At 32.2% G+C, this 19220-nt stretch overlaps 2 protein-coding genes across 3 annotated transcripts; one reads left to right on the forward strand and one right to left on the reverse strand.

Annotated features, from left to right (window-relative positions):
- Window positions 1–339: 339 nt before the first annotated feature.
- Window positions 340–8891, reverse strand: LOC131940146 (metallophosphoesterase MPPED2). 2 transcript variants are annotated; one of them, XM_059298736.1, is made up of 7 exons: window positions 8776–8891; window positions 7678–7876; window positions 6542–6660; window positions 6111–6238; window positions 5350–5465; window positions 3097–3207; window positions 340–2042 (listed from the first exon to the last, which is right to left on the reverse strand). In XM_059298736.1, exons 1-7 carry the CDS (start codon window positions 8881–8883, stop codon window positions 1861–1863), a joined length of 963 nt encoding a protein of 320 aa, XP_059154719.1. In that variant the 5' UTR covers window positions 8884–8891; the 3' UTR covers window positions 340–1860. The 2 variants fall into 2 exon arrangements, with proteins under 2 accessions (XP_059154719.1, XP_059154721.1); XM_059298738.1 differs by lacking the exon at window positions 340–2042 and adding an exon at window positions 3583–3742 and having other exon boundaries at window positions 3098–3207.
- A 3360-nt stretch (window positions 8892–12251) lies between these two features.
- Window positions 12252–19119, forward strand: LOC131940147 (phosphopantothenate--cysteine ligase). Its single transcript, XM_059298739.1, has 7 exons — window positions 12252–12408; window positions 13527–13615; window positions 13900–14033; window positions 14429–14643; window positions 15216–15335; window positions 15861–15926; window positions 16512–19119. Exons 1-7 carry the CDS (start codon window positions 12271–12273, stop codon window positions 16683–16685), a joined length of 936 nt encoding a protein of 311 aa, XP_059154722.1. The 5' UTR covers window positions 12252–12270; the 3' UTR covers window positions 16686–19119.
- The last annotated feature ends 101 nt before the right edge of the window (window positions 19120–19220 follow it).

Genomic DNA, 19220 nt, shown 5'->3' on the forward strand with positions numbered 1-19220 from the left:
TCGTAGTCAATGGCGCATAACCAGTTGACACGTAATCCTTAATTGTGATGGAAGCATGGTCGAGTCGGCAAAGCTCATGGTTGATAAATTTGAAAAAAAGTCTCGAGTTCAAACCATCTGGCAGATAAGGCTCGATCCCTCCCAACACTAAAAATTAAGAACGAAGAAGAAGATTTTACTACCCTGTAGGCTGTAGAGTTATGTAGCCAGTGAATGTGTTTGAAGTCACCTAGTTTTCATATGAATGTAACCATAGTGGCAGCATGGCATCGTATTATGGCCCTGCATTACTTCGATCTAATTAAAAACACAAGGAAAAAACAATGATCTCACCGGAAAACTTTAATCATGAGCAGTTTAACAGTAAAATATATCATCATATATGTATCACAGTGCACAAAATAAAAAATACAAGAATATATTTCATAAAAGTTGTAAATATGGAACAAATTCAACAGGTCAGTTCTTGAAACTTTTCATTTACATAAAATAAAAAATTGGTATAAGCATTTAAATTAAACAATTCATATCTAGTTATTCCTTAGTAAAGTTTGTTCAGGAAATAAAATGTTATTTTTCAACTTCATAAAATGTATCAAAACTTTTTAGAGTTTAAATAAATTGTATGTGCAAAAAATTAAAATAAACAATTTTAAAAAGATCTCATTTTAAGGTTACAGTAAAATTATTTTTCATGAACATTGTAAGATATCACATTTAAAAAGTATCTAAAAGGTATAAAACTCTCCACTTTCAAAATCACAAATGGTATTATTTACATATGGAAATGTGTCACATCCATAAAATGAACACATTTTACACACACACTTCAAACAATGGAATAATATTATAGGCATGAAACGCTGGTTCCAAATTTTTTTTTGCCAGAAAGCATATTGTTCAACCAATATTGAATATTTGTGTAATAAGTACAAAATCACTTCCGGTTTTATTAAGGCTAGAAATAGTCTAACAAATAAATAATAATATAATAGTATTTTTAATTTGGATTAGCGGAGTAAGGGTGTTGTGGTGATTAGGGATGTTACATTAATATATTATTTAATATAAATACAATACCAGGCTATACATCATAGATCACTACTGTGTATTTTATGAAGGAAACAATTGTTTTGACTTTTATTGTTTTACTCTCCCTGGCCATTCCGGTGGACTTCAAGGAGAGGTTGAGGGCTGTTTATCAAAATATTTAAATTGATAAAATAATTCTAAACGGCTTTTCAACGGCTTATATTCAATACAAAAATATAAAAATGTGTAATCGATGTTTCTTAAACAGATTTAAGTTTTTAAAATGTAACTATAATTTTATCGCTTGCATATTTTTAAAAAGATTTTAAAAAAAATTTAGTATGATTACATAGGCTTTTTAAGACTATTGTGATTTTCTTGAAATTTAATTAAAGGGGAAAAGTTTTGAAATATAAAAAGCTCGTGGTCGTGAACAGTTTAAAAAAGAAATTTTACTTCCTAATTACATAAAACAATTAAAATTCCCCTTTCAGGCCTAACAATCCATAGAGCAGATGAAGTATTGAGTTTATCTTGACCATGGCAAAGGATGGTGTGGTCAGCACTATGCCAAGCTGCCTTCTCTTCCTCCAATGTAAGTTGAGTCACCATCAGGGCCGGGTGAAATCATGAACGTCTAGTGGTCCCAAGCCTGAGATCATAAGTCAGGACCTTGGGACAAAAATTCACTGTCCCATATGATGTGCCATTAAATTATTGACCTATATTACTTTATAAAGGTATATAGAATACATTTATAATTATATTATTGTTAACATTTTGTTATTTAATAATGTTAGATTCTAAACATATTAAAATCAGCAGTATTTAAGTATTAGAAAAAGAGTTTTCACTAATATTATTAACTGGCAGATTGTTTAATTCTGCTTTGGTATGACCTTTAGGAATGGGATAATCAAAAACAATAGGTTTATTGTGGGGTTTATACAGTATTGTACAGTTGGAGCCATTCATGAAAATTGTTTGACCGTCTGTTGTTACACCATAGCCTGTTAATGAGAAAAAAAGGTTAACTTATTTTCAAACATTTGTAGTTAAAATTAGTACAATACTAATCAGTACTCACTTAAAATAAAAATTTATTTTTTCCTAATGTTTGGAACTGTAGGTACTATATAATAGTACTTTAAGAACTAGGAAATAACAAATTACAGACTGTCAGTTGAACAGTTATTTTTTTTAACTTTGTCTTTTATGTTATACTAGAATACCCGTCATCCGTTGGTTAACTGTGGGTTTCGGGGGTCATCCATCAAAAAACATCACGTCTGTCACTCAGAGGCATAGCGACCCTTCCCGGCGCCCGGGGACAAACTTTTCTATTTGAACCCCCCACCCCGCAAGATTTCAATTTGCAACCCCCCCCCTCAAACTTTTGATGTGCACCCCCCCCCCCCGCACTCAAACTTTTGATTTGCACCCCCCTCAACCTTTCAATTTATTTTTCCAAACCATTTTGGCGCCCCAACATATTTTTTGTATTGAAATTTATTGTAAAACTAAATGAAAAAAGACAGTTGAAAATTGATATAAGTGTTGGAACGTAATAAATACAGCAAACGGACGTATTGTTAAAGTTATGACCGACAGTAAATTAGATTTAGAACGCGTTAAACTTTTGAATGGGAACACAATTTTCTTCGATAGACGCCGCCATTTTATTGTACTAAAGAGTAAACAAAAAACTGTGACGTCACGGTCCCGCCGAGTGTAGTGGTCGTTCTAAACTTTTTAAAAAAATAGGGTTACTCTACGTCTGAATAAATCAATAAATTAATTAACGTCTTTAAATAAATGTGTGATTAACAGTCTGTCTTAAAACAAAACATTTTCTCTACCTACATACTATTTTACAGCTCTCCACGATGAGTGCAACCATGCGCAATAGTCAATCAGCCAAACAAAAAAACAAACAAAAAAACAAATAAATATTCAAACATGTAAACAAACTTGACTTTTAGTAGTATATAGACTAGACTAGATCAAACAAGTGAACAGAATGCAATGATACATCAAAGTTTTGACTAAATACAATTTTTTTACCTTCATGTATATGACCATACAAATGGTACTTGGGTTTGACACGTTTTTGTATGGTTGCTAGAAGTTCTACACAGCCAGCTCTTAGACCAGATGTACATAAGTCACCATGACCTTAACATAATGGAATTTACAGAATGGTTTTATAAAAGGAAAAAAGGCAAATCCTATTATTTATATTTCAGACAAAGCAAAATTATACAAGGAATTGATGCATATGGTAGTGGAAAACAATTATTAATAGGTGTAAAATATATGTAACTAGCCTACCCGCCCCCGCGCGTTGCCGCGGGGATAGAAGAAAGTCTGACGAAGTATATTAGAAGGATATCACCAATGCATTACCAATCATATGTTCTTACACGCGTCACCTTGTTTTCTAAAACTGTGTTATTTAAATGTTAACAATGCCTGCTGGATAATAATTATCGGGACACGGGTTTACCTACACTACCGCATGAAAACATTGAGTGTACATTAATCACTCACCGAAATTATATGGTAGAACACACTTCGATGACCACCCATGTGTCAGGGACGTAGAGGGGCGCTCTCAGGGCCCCCACCCCCAGATTACACTGCCGCATAGGCGCGGAGTACGACCCCTGGCTCCTTAAAACTAACAGGCGCCATCGTGCCAAATAGCATCCTGTTAATAATGATGCAGATTTCGTCATTCGCTAAAGTGACACAAATGAAAAGGATTTTTTTCTTTAACACGTAAAAAAAGTATTTGACGTGTTTTAAACATCAGTGTGACTGATGCAATATGCTAGCGTTACTAATGGTCTATTATTAGATGCTCGATCTCAATTTCTGACTGGATTGTCTAATAGAAGATGCTTATTGCATCAATCGCAAAGTGACGAAACTCTACAGTAGGCTCCTCATATTCAAAAAGTTATTTTTTCATCTTTGGCAAGGTGACGAAACTGTACAGAAGGATTTCCTCGCGTTACAAAGTTATTTTTAGAAGACTGTTGTAGTTTTACCGCTGAATATAGTAGTACCCCTTACTCGCTATGCAGGACGCTCGATTAATGGGTGCCAAGTGCCAACATAGTCGCTCTAAAACTCTGGGCGCCAAACCGTGTACTGACAAAAGTTGTACCCTATATGGCGCCGCCCATAAGAAACTTTAGTTTTCTTTTTCGCAGATATATTTTCTGGAGTATTCTCATCTACTCCCTAAAGTTTCATGGCACTCGGATGAACCGCATCCGAGTTTTATTTTTTATATACGGTGAATAGAGAAAAAAATGTGAAACTGAAATAGACTTTTATTTTTATAAACCGTATATAGAGAAAAATTGCAGCCTCCCGTGGTGCCGCCCTTACAAAATTAAAAAAGGATTTTTTTTACAGAACCCTTCTCTGAATTGTTCTAATCAACTCCCCCAAAGTCTCATGGCTATGGATAACGGTGTAACGCCAAAATCGACTTTTTAAAAAAAATATACCGTATATAGAGAAAAATCGCACCCTCACGTGGCGCCGCCCTTGCGAAATTAAAAATTATTTTTTACAGAACCCTTCCCTAGAGTTTTATAATAAACTCCCCAACGTTTCATGCCTATCGGATGAACGGTGTCACTGCAATTAACTTTTATTATTTTTATATACCGTATATAGAGAAAAATCGGACCCTCCCGTGGCGCCGCCCTTGCGAAATTAAAAATTATTTTTTACAGAACCCTTCCTTAGAGTGGTATAATGAACTCCCGAAGTTTCATGCCTATCTGATGAAAGGTATCACTACAATTCACTTTTATTATTTTTATATACCGTATATAGAGAAAAATCGGACCCTCCCATGGCGCCGCCCTTGCGAAATTAAAAATTATTTTTTTACAGAACCCTTCCCTAGAGTGGTATAATGAACTCCCCAAAGTCTCATGGCTATCGGATGAACGATGCCAAACCAAAATCGACTTTTATTTTTATATACCGTATATAGAAAAAAAAAATCGCGCCCAGTCGGGCGCCACCCCTGCAAATTTGAAATTTTTTTTTCGCAGAAACCTCCCCAGGAATATTCTCAACATACATACTCTCATACCCTTGCAATACACTGAGATAGCATTCATCACAGATAGGAAGATACATTTATGAAGATTTTAAATATAAATTTCAAGATATTTTTTTCTCTTCATTTCTTCAACTAATTTTTTAAAAATCTGGTTCAAGTATATAATTCAATTTTTAAATTCATTACTATATTTTAAAAGAGAAGTAACAAATTTAATAAATAATTACCTAAAGGTGGTCCGTGTGTCATGAGTATATCTGTATCATCTGGAATCATGTTCCACTTCTCTAAACACTGAGCTCCCCTAGGCAAGTTAAAGGCCCAGCCATGGAATTCTGGCTGCCTGGGGTAAAAAAAATGTATTGACATTTTTACAAATATTCAGGTAAAAATGGTGTCATCCTTGTTGTAGGGGGAGGGGAAATGAAGGGCTTAGTGATTAAGAAAAGTCTGACATTGCATTTATTGGGAAAAAATTTATTTAAAAAAAAACATCAACTAAAGATTTGTTTTTGTTTGAACTATGGTTATAAGGGTGGGATTGTGTGAGTAGAAATTTGTTTTGACAATCAGGGGGGGGGATCTGGTCTGCTGTAATAATGTGTAACAATCTGGTATATGGAAAACAACTTAAAAAGTGGGACACCATTTATCAATGACCCTTTCGATGTTAAATTACATTATTGAAAACAAACGTAACATACTTTTAAAAATGAAATTCAAATATGACTTTTGATATAGTTATGCACACAGCAAACCAATTTAACTTCAAAATAGAAGACTGTAGCAAGTGGCAATAATTTTATGAAAAGTGGCAAGTTATAAAGAAAAAAATTACTGCTTTTAAATTATTATATATTTACCAATTTGCAAAGTTGTACATTGAGTTATTTAAAAATAAGAAACAAACCATAAGACAATTTATAATAATGTCCAATTTTTAATACTAGTATGTACTAGTTTGTTATTATTTAATTATTTTGCTTACCAAGGACTACCATAAATTTTAATTCCACACACATCTATACTTGAATCCATCAAATAGATACAATTGGTCAAAAGATCTCTGGATGATGTCACATTTAACTTGACTAATACTTCATCATATGAGGCAGGCTATCAAACAATATACATTATGACAGTACACATTCATTAGTTTCTTGCTTATAGAATTAAAATGACAATACTATATAGTAGCTTAAAATAATTAAAAATGTAGTTGTAGTATCCTCATGAATTAAAGATACTAACTTTACCTGTTTAATTAATATTTGCATAAACCTAATTGCAGCTACCATTTTTATTTTTTTATATGATAACTTACAGAGTTTAATTTTTTAAAATCTGGACTGTTCTTAAAAACAAATTGTGAAAATTAGTAATTTTAGTAAATAGACTATCAATTGCAACAATACTTACCAAAATGTTAAATTTTTTAGAAACATAGTCTTTAATATCTTCTCTGTTTATCATTGTGCTATCTAGAGTAATTTCATGATTACCAGCAATTATAATTTTTACCTTGTGGGGAAGATTGCCTGAGAAGCGAGAAGTGGAATTAATAAATAAACATGATAAATACCTAAATCATTAATTAACATTCATCAATTAAATAAAATTTATACAGGTAATTATTTGTGAACCCGATTTATTAAATGGGACGGTAGAGAGCTGGACTGCTAACCTGTAAGTCTCAAGTTCGAATCCGGGTTCAAGTCAATAGACTGTCCCTGAGTCCACCCAACTCTGATGGGCACCTAACTCACGTTAGGGAAAGTAAAGGCGGCTGTGCATAGTGCTGACCACACTATCTCTTCATATGCTGAGGTCACAGAAACAAGTGAACTCTACTTCACTTGCCCTGTAGACTGTCAGGTTTGAAAAGGGAACTTTACTTTACACAATTTATTAATCTGAATACACATTTAATTGAGTTATCATCCAGGTAAAATTGACAAAACAAATTTCCATTTTGTTTATATGTAATTTTGATACAGGTCTAATATGAAAAATGTTATTTATTGTGTTTTATTTTTAATTCTTTTGTTTTTCATTTATTCTTATATTATGCAATAACATTAGTGAGACATTGTGGTAAAACAATAAAGCAAATAGCACTTTGTTATTAATCTGAAAGTGATGAGTTTTGTTCTTAGGTTTGCGTCTGTAAATTCACCCAGCACTACAGATTATCTTGACTTTAGTCAGAGAAGCTTAAGATGTCTGGGCGTGTCGCCAACTATACAATCCTTTTATATTTTTATGTCAAAGATACAAATGAACTATACTTCATATGTTTAAGAGGCATGGTATCTAAAAGGGTATTTTACTTACTTCACTGGGAACTTTTGAAGTATTTAATACATTTTAGATTATCAAGAGTGATTTAAAAAAATCTTAAATAAACAGATGACTTTAAGTATGTTAAGTTAATTTAATATGAAACCTTCATTTGTATATTTATATGTACTGAATAACTGCATGATAAAACAATACATGTTTTAGGTTTTAAATCATTGTTAGTTGTCACCTCTTATATGCAAGAACTAACATACCTAAATATTGGTTAAACTCATGAATTGATTTTGGCAAACCAATTGAAGTGAAATCTCCTGCGTGCAGTAAGACATCCCCCGCTGGTACAAAAGAGTCCAATCTCTCAATTTTGTTGTGTGTGTCAGATAAGAAGACAAATCGAATCTTATCCTCAGATAATGAAGTGAGAGGATCTAAAGGCTCTAAAACTTGAACCACCTTAAACAAAAAAATTACTTTAAATAATTAAAACGAATGATAAAATAATATTTTTTAAGTGTAAAATAGAAAAGGGGGAATGAAATTTGTAATAAGAAACCCTATGTGGCCAGGAAACAATACATTTATAATTTTTTTAAAAGTTGTATATATTTTTAAAGAGAAAATCCTTCGACTCAGGATATAACCAATTGTGTACATTAAGTATGCAGGTGTGTCAATGACAAAATCTCTTCTCAGTGTTGTATACCACATCATTGATGCTTTTATTATACCAGCAACAGCCCCATCTCACATGGAGCTAAAAATAATTTCACAGCTTGCTAAACTGGTGGTGGGTTGAGAAGGGAGGTATAATTAAGAAAGGCTATTTGCATATTTCAAGAGCCCCTGTCCCAAATGATATGATAAAGGTATTTTTTAAAAATCAGAATTGACTGGATCTTATAAATTATAAATGTCTACATGTCATACATTTCTTGGTAACTATAAATAATAATAATATAATAATAAAGTAAAAATAAAACCTTAATTTAAATATAGAATTTAAAAACTATTTAAGTTTTTTTTATGTATTCTTTTAATTAAATAGAAGCCATGTATGTGGTTTGTTTCTTTTATAAAGATATATTTGTTAGGCTAATGACTGTAAGGGCAGTTGGTTTTCTAGCAAAAAGTTTTTGGGAAATCATCATGGACTGGTTCAATAATGATACGTCAAGCCTTCTGTTCACATGGTATACATATCAACAACAAAAAAGCCTCAGAAAATGATGTAGTGAAAATTGGAAATAGTTCCAAGAGTTGAAGCAAAAAAAAAAAGGAATATGTAGTATGATAAGTACTGTCCTATCTAAAAATACAAGTTGGAAATCAATGAATAAATTGGTTTCTCTGACCTGTTTGGCTTTCATTGTATCCCATGCTTTAGTAGGATCTTCAGTTAATCGATGTACTGAGACATTTTTTGAATCAACAAAATTAGCAAGAGCTCGAAGTCTATCCATTAATGTATCACAAAGGCTGAAAATAAAAAGCATAAGTTGATTAATGTTCAATACACTGCATAACTGCATGATAAATCAAACAATGCAGGTTTTAGGTTTTAAATCATTGTTAGTTGTCACCTCTTAGTTGTCAACTGTACATAAGTCAATAAGTATTACATAAAAATAACATTCTGCATCTCTAAAGTCGGACACCTTTGCAAATAACTAGTTATATTGTTATTTTGTTTTTGCTTCTTTTTTTAATTTGTTTGTAATGATTACCATTGAAGATTATGGTAAAAATAATACCAGAAACAGCTTTAATGATTTTGGCAGAAAAGTAAATATTTTATGTGATGAGAGGGGATGGGGAGGCAGTACATCTTTTTGTTTTTTAAGGGCGGCATCAAGGGTTTAGTTTTCCAAGGGTAGTGTAGTGACAAAAACTTTGAAACTTGTTGGTCTTTTACCATATGTTGCATTTCTGTTAATAATCCCAAGGTGTTGTCCATAAATTACATCACACTCTTGGAGTTTCCAGGCATGATAGGGCAAGGGGTGGAAGTGACTTTTATGATGATAGGAGAGAGGCATTAAGAAAATGTGATGTAGTACTTTTTGTATTTTAACACAAATATTAAAGTTGAAAATTACTATCTCATTTAGTTGCTAACAGATAATTTAAAAAAAAAATGATAATGAATGAAAGGATTCAATGGACAATTCTAAATAAGTCATCCTTAAAACTAAGTTAAAACCAAACACAAAGGGATGGTGTGGTCAAAGGGTAGAGCATTCATCTGCTAACCCAAAAAACTCAAATTCATCCCAGGTATCTGACAGGCACTAGGGTCGGGAGAGTAAAATGCTGACCACACTAGTGGTGAAACTATCCCTCCCTGTTTAGAGGTCACTAAAATAAAATGAATTTCTCCTACTTCACTTGCTCCATGGACCAAAAGGTTCAAAAGGGTACTTTAAAACTTTATTAATATTTTTACAACCAAACACACAAAGTCAGAAGTTGTGGGAGTTTAAAAACTGGACTACACTAGTAGGGTGTGGGGAAATTGCGAGACGCGAAAAGCGAAATGGCGAGGCGGGAAAATGCGAGAAGGGCGCGAAAACGGTCGGTCACGTGACTTTTTTGTCTCGCATTTTACCACAAGCCGATACTTCCGCTGGGTGGTGTTGAAATGCGAAGATTTCTGCGAAAAATTTACCGCACCCGATTTTCAGTGGTATTTGGTCCAGACTTCAAAGACGCTTCGTTTACATTGTTAAAACTTCCGATTTTTCCGTCGCTAGACATACTGATGATTTGTCAACTCCCCCCATCTTTTGTGTCGACTTTGAATACCACCTTGTTCGAAACCGACGGAAATACCGCCGACGATAGATCAACTTCTGTCTTTTGTGTGGAACGCCGAGGCCGCCTGATTTACCATCTTTGAAGATCGCCGTGCCCGGATCCGCTGCCGCCGCAAACATATTTTCTATTGTTGCATAGAAATTTTGTATTATAGCCGCTGCCTACGATTTTTTTCTAGCTTTTTTTACCATATAAATCTAAGCACAAGGAAATGCCTACATCATTTGGATACAACAAAATAAAGTGACGTCACCGTTATTATCAGTTGGTCGTGCTATATCGTAAGCTATGGGCCTACTTCAAATATTTTTAAAACCAAGTTGAACTTATCTGAATTTTTTGGTTTTGGTGGTGGTATTATTTGGGGTCTTCCATAAATGACGTCACACTCGTAGGGGGGGGGGTCTGTAATTTTATGACGATGTGTGATGAGGGGGAGGAGGGGGGGGTTAGATGTGAAGTCACACTATAAAAAAGCAATGTTAGAAAAAGAATTTTAGACGTTTTTTCGCGTTTTAGAAAACTGTTTTTTAATACATTGTAATAGGAATTGATTGAAATACTCTATTTTGACCGAAATTAGACAAGATTTTGGGAAAATATCGATGTTTTAAAAAAACTCAACTGCTGGTGACAACAATGAGCAAGACATTGCCAAAATTACAGAAATGATAAAAAATACAAATTATAAAAAACGGAAAACAGATGTTGAGCGTGCGGATGATGATGATGATGAGAACATGGGTGCCAGTGTTGTTTGTGGGATGAACGAGGAGGTCAACTGTGATGAGAATGTGAAATGTTGTGAATGTGGATTGGAAGAAGTAGCAAAAGAAAAATGTATAAATGGGAGTCTAATGAACTGGGTTGGGTGTACTATGTGTGAAAGATGGTGTCACGAGGTGTGTTTGAGGACTGTTTCAGAAGATTTTGTTTGTAAATTTTGTTTGTAATTAAAATTACTTAATAAAAAAATAAATTGCACTTTTTAGAATTGTTTATTTTACACTTTTTGCAAGTACAAAAATCCATAAATAGATGTTGCAAAATATCTCTCCTGCTGACAAGATTATACCAATTCACAATGACACAGCTCATGTTTGTATAAACATGAACGGGCTAGATTTTTAAATTAATGCCGACTGAGACGGGATTTTCCTCACGCTAACAAGAGCGGGCGATGACAGTAGCACAGCAACGATGTTAGGATTTTTAAATAGATAGATCTAGATATAGATCTATCTATCTTCTTAGTATCTAGATAAAAAATAACAACATACAACACTCGTGTTAAAGGGTATGGTTAAATGCTTGTTTATTTTAAAAATATTTAAAAAAATAATTGAAATAAATAAAGATGGAAAAAAAAAGGAAAAAACTTTTTTCGCAAAAAGTGTCTCGCTATTTACCCTTAATTCCGCAGGTATGTCTCGCATTACCTTCTCGCATTTTCCCGCCTCGCCATTTCGCTTTTCGCGTCTCGCAATTTCCCCACTCCCACACTAGTACACTGACTACAACTACAGTCACACTACAGTTGACTACAGTCACTACAGTGACTTAGTACTAGATTTCTAGATCATTTATTAGTTATTTTTTTAGATCTAGTTAAGATTAGAGATCAACTACAAAAAAAGTGTCAACTACTGAACAACTGATTGTAGAATAGAGAGTCGATAAATTATATTTCTGTTCTGAACAAACCCACCGTTTGATTGTGGCTCGGACAGGATCTCGTTCTGCTAAATACTAAAATTACTAAATAAATTATTAAAATTAATTTAAGTTTTAGAAAATTAGTTTTAGCCTCGAAATAGACCAGGTTCTCTTTTGGACTTTTTAGTCTCTGAGTTCTCTCTTTCCATCTATTTTAGGATCTATCTATGACTAGACTAGGCCTAAGTTACTAAGTTCTAAGTAGAGTAGCTGAGTATTCACTAGGCTTGTTTCAGACTTTAGTTTCCTGATTCGAGTTATCAACAGAGTGACTCCCCTTACAAAGGTCAACTGAGAACATAAACATCCGGTTCAAAATGGCTGTCTCTAATCAGCTGGATTCTCAATTTTTTAATGATTTAGTACCTCCAGAATCTTTTGAAACGAAAAAGGAACAAATAAACAAATTTGCTAACATTCATTTAGTAAAAAATAATAGAATAGTTCTAATCACGGTAAGTAGTTAAGTAAGCAATATGCAGCAATAGGGTTCTTAGAACAAGCTGGAAAAAGTCACAAAAGTGGTTCCGACATTTTTTTTTCAGAAAAATTAAAAATAAATTTTAAATTTTGGTAATCTATCGTTTTGGGTACGTAAAATCGCCTCGGCTTCTAATGTACGAAAAAGTTACCTCATTGTCAAGGTTTTAATAGAGGTATATTGTGATATATTTGTGTCAAATATTGTAGATAAATGAATAATAAACCTAAACCAATGGTTAAATATAAAATAAATAAATATATATCGGTAATCTATCGTTTTAGGTACGTAAAATCGCCAGCGGCTAGTAATGTACGAAAAAGTAACCTCATTGTTAAGGCTTTAATAGAAGTATGTTGTGATATATTTGTGTCAAATATTATAGATAAATGAATAATATTATAATAAACCTAAATCAATGGCTAAATATATCAATATAGGTAAGAAATTAACTTTAAACAGCAGTGTTTGCGAGCAGGATTAGCTATAAAAAGCGGCCATCAGTAATCTCTAGTGGCTTCCCCTGAATCATGCGCTATAAGTTTACAATTAAAAAAATAAACAAGATGGCTACTATAGTAAATGAGCATGGTTGCATCTGTTGGAAACATCGCTAGTCTTTATTTATTACTGAAAAGTTTTAACTCAGTTGTTTAAAAACAGGTAAATTCTACATAAATGAAACTAGGAAACATTTTTGTATTTTTCAAAACATAAATCCTCCTCAAAATGTGAAATAATTATTAAAGTTTAAGGAGTCACCTGTTTTTCACATTACTAGTCGCGGGCGATTTTACGGTCGGGGGGGGGGGGTAGAATTTTTCTTTTGAAATTATATGCCCCTTTATATATATGTAAAACTTTTTTACACCCCCCCCCCCCCCCCCCTCCCTTTACATGCTAAACTGACTGGCATTTATTGAAATTAAAAGAATACCATAAAAACACTCACATTTAGTACTCAATGAAATGGCTGCAATTTTACAGTGAGCTTCCAGCATGATGTAGACAAAGAACCTGGAAAGGTTATTGTTAGATATTAACCATGCTCAACTGTTAATCTTCTCTTCTTTTTTGTTTTGTTTTTTTTAGTCAGGGGGCACAACTGTGCCTCTTGAGAGCAGAACTGTCCGGTTTATTGACAATTTCAGTATTGGAACACGAGGAGCAACTTCAGCAGAGTATCCTTTGTTATTGTTAAAATTAAACAGAACAATAAACCAGTTTAACCATATCAATGTTTTTTGCCATTTTTTATGACCCTTACTTTCAGTATTGATTAGTAGAGTACCACTGTTATTAATTAATCTGTTTTCAAAACTTTTTTTTAAAGAACTTGTTTTTTTTTTATTGTCTTTTGATTTCTCTCTACTAATTTATTTGTCATTTAAAAAAATTTAATTGTTTAAAACTTTATTTAAATTCTTTGCTGTCTTAAAAAAAGAATTGTTCTTAACTGTCAAATATATTTTTTGAAGCAAGGCTATGCTGTGTTATTCTTGCATCGTCATAGATCTTTACAACCTTTTTTTCAAAGAGTTGAAAAAAATATTTTAGATATACTAAATGTTTCAGAAAATGAGGATACATTGATCACTGGTAGGTGATATCTTTCTTTTGATATTTTTTATGTATCTTAGAAATAAATAAAAGTATTTGTTATTTAGATTTTGGCAATGAATACATTTGCTTTTAATTTTATACTTGAAACTTAAAGTAAAATTGGTATTTCCATTTGTACTACATTCAGCAATGGTTTTTCTTAATGGTATGTTTCAAGTTAACTAGGATGGGATGTCCAACCCAACTTACAAACATCAATAAGTAAATTAAATCTTAACTTTGTTTTTGTCTTTTTACTAAAAAAATATTCTTTTTTATTTGACTTTATAAATGATATAAGATAGTCACCCAGGATAGTAAGCTAAGTAACATAGTTTATTTATTAAACTTATTGATAGATTTTACTTTTTAACATATGCTATTTCTTCCAGTTGATAAAACTTATGTCCAGAAATTGTCACCGGTTGTGAAACAGTACCAAAAGTTTCGAGATGAGGGCATGTTGTGTATGGTAGATTTCACCACCCTGTCTGAGTACCTGGTCTTGTTACATGAAGCTTGTGTGTCCCTCCAGCCCTGTGGCAAACAGGCAATTATTTATCTGGCAGCTGCTGTGGCTGATTTTTACATTCCTAAAGGACTGATGGTAATTTTTCTTGTCTACATTATTTAAGGTGAACAGATTTACTCCCTAATGTATAGGCCAAATAGATATTTAGCATTTCAGTGCATTGTGAAGACTTGCTTTTTCACTGTTGTTTTTGATGAGTTGTGAGGCATCTATTATCACATTAATCATGTATAATTGCATAATGTATAATTATCAGCTAAAACTAAACTAAAATTTAAACATGAAATACAGATATTTAATGATGGGTGGTACACATTTAAGTTTTCTTGCCAGAGTTTGAGATATTAGCTCCAAAAAGGTGTGTAGTTTTCTTGTGGTTTTTTTTTTTTGTATAAAGCTTATGTATGGGGATTTTTTAATGTTAATGACTTAAAAAGTAATAAGGTTTCCCTTCCAAATCTTAGAACAGATCAATAATCAATTGAATAATTAAGCTGTTCTTTGGTGCAGTTTTAAAATGTATGGCTGAATAGATGACAGTCTTATTCTACAGTTTCATAAATTGTTTAAAATTGTTATTTATTGGATATCCAAAAGTTGTTTAAATAGTTTTAAATAGTTTCTTATTGTACATGCTGTGTCTTCAGCCAGAACACAAAATCCAGTCATCTGAAGGAGTTTTGAAGTTGACCCTTGAAATGACACCAAAAATGTTGAAACCTCTAGTAAAAGATTGGGTACCTCATGCATTTATTATATCGTTTAAGGTAATTGTAACAGTCAAATGTATATGAATGTATGTTGCGAGTGTGTGTCTTAAAAAGGCGAGATAAAATATAAAATATAGTGTGGGTGTGCGCATGCGCGAAAGGAAAGGAAGCGAGAGGTGGAAGGCGGCAGAACAAGAAAGATGACGAAATTGAAAAGTCGTGTTTGTTGAGTAGTGTAGCTGCTTATTATCATTCTGAATATGTAGATCTAATATTAATAAAATTGTGAAATCACCAGTAATGTGGTTGGTATTTGCTTTTAGTTTATGTCGTGAACCCAGTCATACAAAAGGGCTGTGACAGTAATATTTTTTTTCTTATTTAATACTATTATGTGATGTATAAGTTAAACTGTTTAAAGACAGTGCTAGTTGGTTAAAATTTATATCATTTAGAGACTCAAGACTATACAAAAATATAAATAGGTGTAAACAGATGGATTATAAATGTATAATTCTTAACTATTTTATTATCAGTCAAAAATTTTTAAGTGTTGATGGTGTCCTTTTTTATATTTTTCAGTTAGAGACTGATAAAACTATTCTTAAAGATAAAGCAAAGAAAGCCCTTCAGATGTATCAACATCAGGTTAGTCAAACACTTGAAGTATATTTACATTTATTTGTTATCATATTAACCCTACTAACGTTATCAAACAGCTTTATGGACATTGTTGATCTAGAAATCTATATATATATAATTCTCTTCTGGGAGCCGTTAGAAAACAAGCTGCAAGCGCGCCTTTGCAGTCCCCTCTCTTCCTCTCTATCACTATCACTACCACCCCCACCCCCATATGATCTGGTGAGTTGTGGTTCACTCTAAATGTTTACAAATCGTAGAGCTGGGTTTGTTGACGGCTATTAGGGGCAGATAATTTAGTTTGAAACGATTTTAAACTTACAGGAGGTAACTAAGAGGAGGCTGCTTTCAGGGGGGGGGGGGAGGGGTGTATGGTAGGGGTTGGGGGGGGGGGTAGTGTTTTAAAGCAAATATTTTCAGTGGCAGCATTGGTACTGTCAAATTCACAAATTATGAATTACTGAAAAGTAGAAAATAAAACAACTAAATAGCGGCTTTTGATACGCAGCGGGTCGGCTCGTATTTTTAATTTTAATAATTCTTAAGTTAAACAATTTTTGATAGATTCATTTTTTTGTTTTTCTGACACAGATGGTTATAGCAAACCTCCTAGAGACACGCAAGAAAGAAGTTTTCATTATAGCCAAGGATTCCGAAGAAGATTTGATTCTCACAGAGGAACAGCTATCTTCTGGTCAAGAGATTGAGGAACTTCTGATAGAAAAACTTGTGATTTACCATACAAATTTACTACAGCCTTCGTAAAGATTGAAATGTTGGTCTAGAAAATATGACATGTTATTATCAAGCATTTCTTTTCTTTTTTAACTCAGATCTTTCATTTCACAATGCTTAAAAGGATACAATTGTCTTTATGCATTAGGGTTGAATGTGCCTGGTATTGGGACACCACATAAGCCGTTTGTGTAGTTAAATTTGGATACTGTTTCATAACTACTAAATCACAAGTTACGTTGAATTTAAAACGTAATTTTAAAATCTAAAATGTGATGGTTTCTTTAAATGGATTTGTTTAAATTGGCAAAATCAGCTTAATCCAATTAGTGGACAATTACTAAATTTTAAATCATATGAATGGCTCTTACATTACTTTAATAATTTTTTTTAGCTTGTTGGGTGTTTCTGATTTATTTTTCAAGTATATTGTGGGCATATATTGTTATTAATGTGAAGTCTTATTTCAAAAACATTGCTTAAACTTATTGCCATGGATGTAGCCCATATCCAGTGGTAGGAACTTCTTATTTAGGTTATTCTTTCATTATACTTTTTCCCCCCATAATTGGAGAATATAAGAATTATTTAAAGATTGCCGACATTGTATTTGAATGGAAAGGAATCTAGCAGACGACGCATTTCTGCTGAATAGTCCAACTTGTAACAACACTCTTTAAAAACTAACCCATCGTATTAGTCATAGCATCCTAGCCATTTAATAACAAATGTGTTTTAAAAAAAATCATTCCCTAGGCTATTGATTAATTTTTATAAATAAAATTGGTATGAAATGAAAAAAAAATAAATGTAGTTTTTAATTTCAGTCATCTTGAACAATAATGAAGTTTAAAATCTTATTTGCCACCTTATTTTAGATACAGCTGCTACAACCGCTTTTTTTTAAAAAAAAGGTTTAACTATCATTATAGAGAACAATATTTACAAATGTTTACCCCTCCCCACTTATTGAACAACCTTTGTTTTAGCAGTCACAAAAGTTATGGTTCATCATTTCAAACACTTTTACAAAATAGTTATCTCCCATATAGAGACCAAACCAACTGCTGCTCTTTCTCCTATTGTTACCTTTATTGAACTGTCTGTCTATGCTGTCTGAACAACATGACATTTTTTACATTAATATATTCTGCAAGTAAGAGGATGTTTAACTTGTTTTAAAATGTCTTGTTAAAAATTAAAGAATACGTCTTTTACAAGAATACTTGATGGTATTATAAAAGTATATTTTATTTATTTTATAATGTCTTTTAAAAATCAAAGAATATTTCTTTAACAAGATTACTTGATAGTATTATATTTCTTTTGATATTTTGTTATACAAACCATTTTAGTCCAGGAATTAAGTTTATTTAAAGACCAATACATACCATATTAATCTTATTATTCAGGTCCTTGGATATTTAGATTTTTTAAAGAATTTAGTGTCAGTTATGGATCCTAGGCTTCACAATGTTTAGGATGTGCTGAAGTCCAACAAAATTTATATTTGTTTGCTAACACCAAACACAGTAGGTTATCCCTTGCCTTCATGGGCTCCTGACACTAGTCAGGATTAGTTATGGTAGTTTGGCGTGACGCTTTGTAAAAACAGATGAACTCTACTTTATCTTTGTCATGTTTTTTAAAAACTTTTTGTTTGTTAATCTATATTTAGTATTGTTTACATTTTTTTCTTTACAAATATATTTTTTAACGTTATTGTAAATTGCAAGTATTTAAAAATGTTCATGTATCTCTACAATACTGTGTACAAGAAATTCAGGTCATGAATAGTCAATTGGATTCTATATGAGTATCGAATAATGGAAGTAAATTCTTTTTTTATGCTTCCCAAGAATTATTATCTTGTGCTATACAAAATTATTTTCTTTCATACTGCAATTTAAAAACATTTTCTGTATCAAAGATAATGTTTGAAACATATTCTTAGTCTAGTGATTTTATAAATGTTCCACTGTTTGCAAATTAAAATGTTGATTACTCCAGTAGTGGTATTTCAAGTCAGATTATTGTAATGTTTTTAACATAAAATTGTATTTTATTTATAAGCATCCTCCTGAAAAACTTGATGTGCTGTGTTATTAAAACATGGTTATAAAAACTTGATGGTGTCGTTGTGAAGATTAGATTTATTTCAGTTTTTTAAAGTATTTTCTTTAACTAAAAAAAAATTTGAAAAAGAAATTTTTTTTTTCTCATTAAAAATGTAAACAAATATGACTTTGACTAAGTCATGTTGTATTCATAAGTATAAGTTTATTACATTTACTGCAAAAGTTTTGAGTAAAAAGTGGAATTACAGAAATCCATGACGGATGATGAAGCACATCAGTTTGTCTTACTAAAGTGAAACCTCAGGTTGAAATAAATTGATAGAAGTCCTCACCATTTGCAACTTTTATAACATTGATTCTTAAAATATTAAATATCTGAAGTTTTCTACCCGTAAGCTTTTTTTTTTACATTTTTGTATTGCCACTATAAGGCAAAATTAACCAAAACATTTTTTATCTATGTCATCAATAATGATCAGAGCCATCT

The sequence above is a fragment of the Physella acuta genome, unplaced genomic scaffold (assembly GCF_028476545.2).
Source record: "Physella acuta isolate Inbredline_101_S28 unplaced genomic scaffold, ASM2847654v3 ptg000309l, whole genome shotgun sequence".
Lineage (NCBI taxonomy): Eukaryota > Metazoa > Mollusca > Gastropoda > Physidae > Physella > Physella acuta.

Coding starts and splice junctions, on each gene's coding strand:
- LOC131940146 (XM_059298736.1), bottom strand. CDS start 8,883: ATGGATAGACTTCGAGCTCTTGCTAATTTTGTTGATTCAAAAAATGTC. Junction 6,661..7,677: donor TGAGTTTAACCAATATTTAG/GTATGTTAGTTC, acceptor CTCGCTTCTCAG/GCAATCTTCCCCACAAGGTA. Junction 6,239..6,541: donor CTAAAAAATTTAACATTTTG/GTAAGTATTGTT, acceptor ATTGTTTGATAG/CCTGCCTCATATGATGAAGT.
- LOC131940147 (XM_059298739.1), top strand. CDS start 12,271: ATGGCTGTCTCTAATCAGCTGGATTCTCAATTTTTTAATGATTTAGTA. Junction 14,034..14,428: donor TGAGGATACATTGATCACTG/GTAGGTGATATC, acceptor TATTTCTTCCAG/TTGATAAAACTTATGTCCAG. Junction 15,927..16,511: donor TTCAGATGTATCAACATCAG/GTTAGTCAAACA, acceptor TTTCTGACACAG/ATGGTTATAGCAAACCTCCT.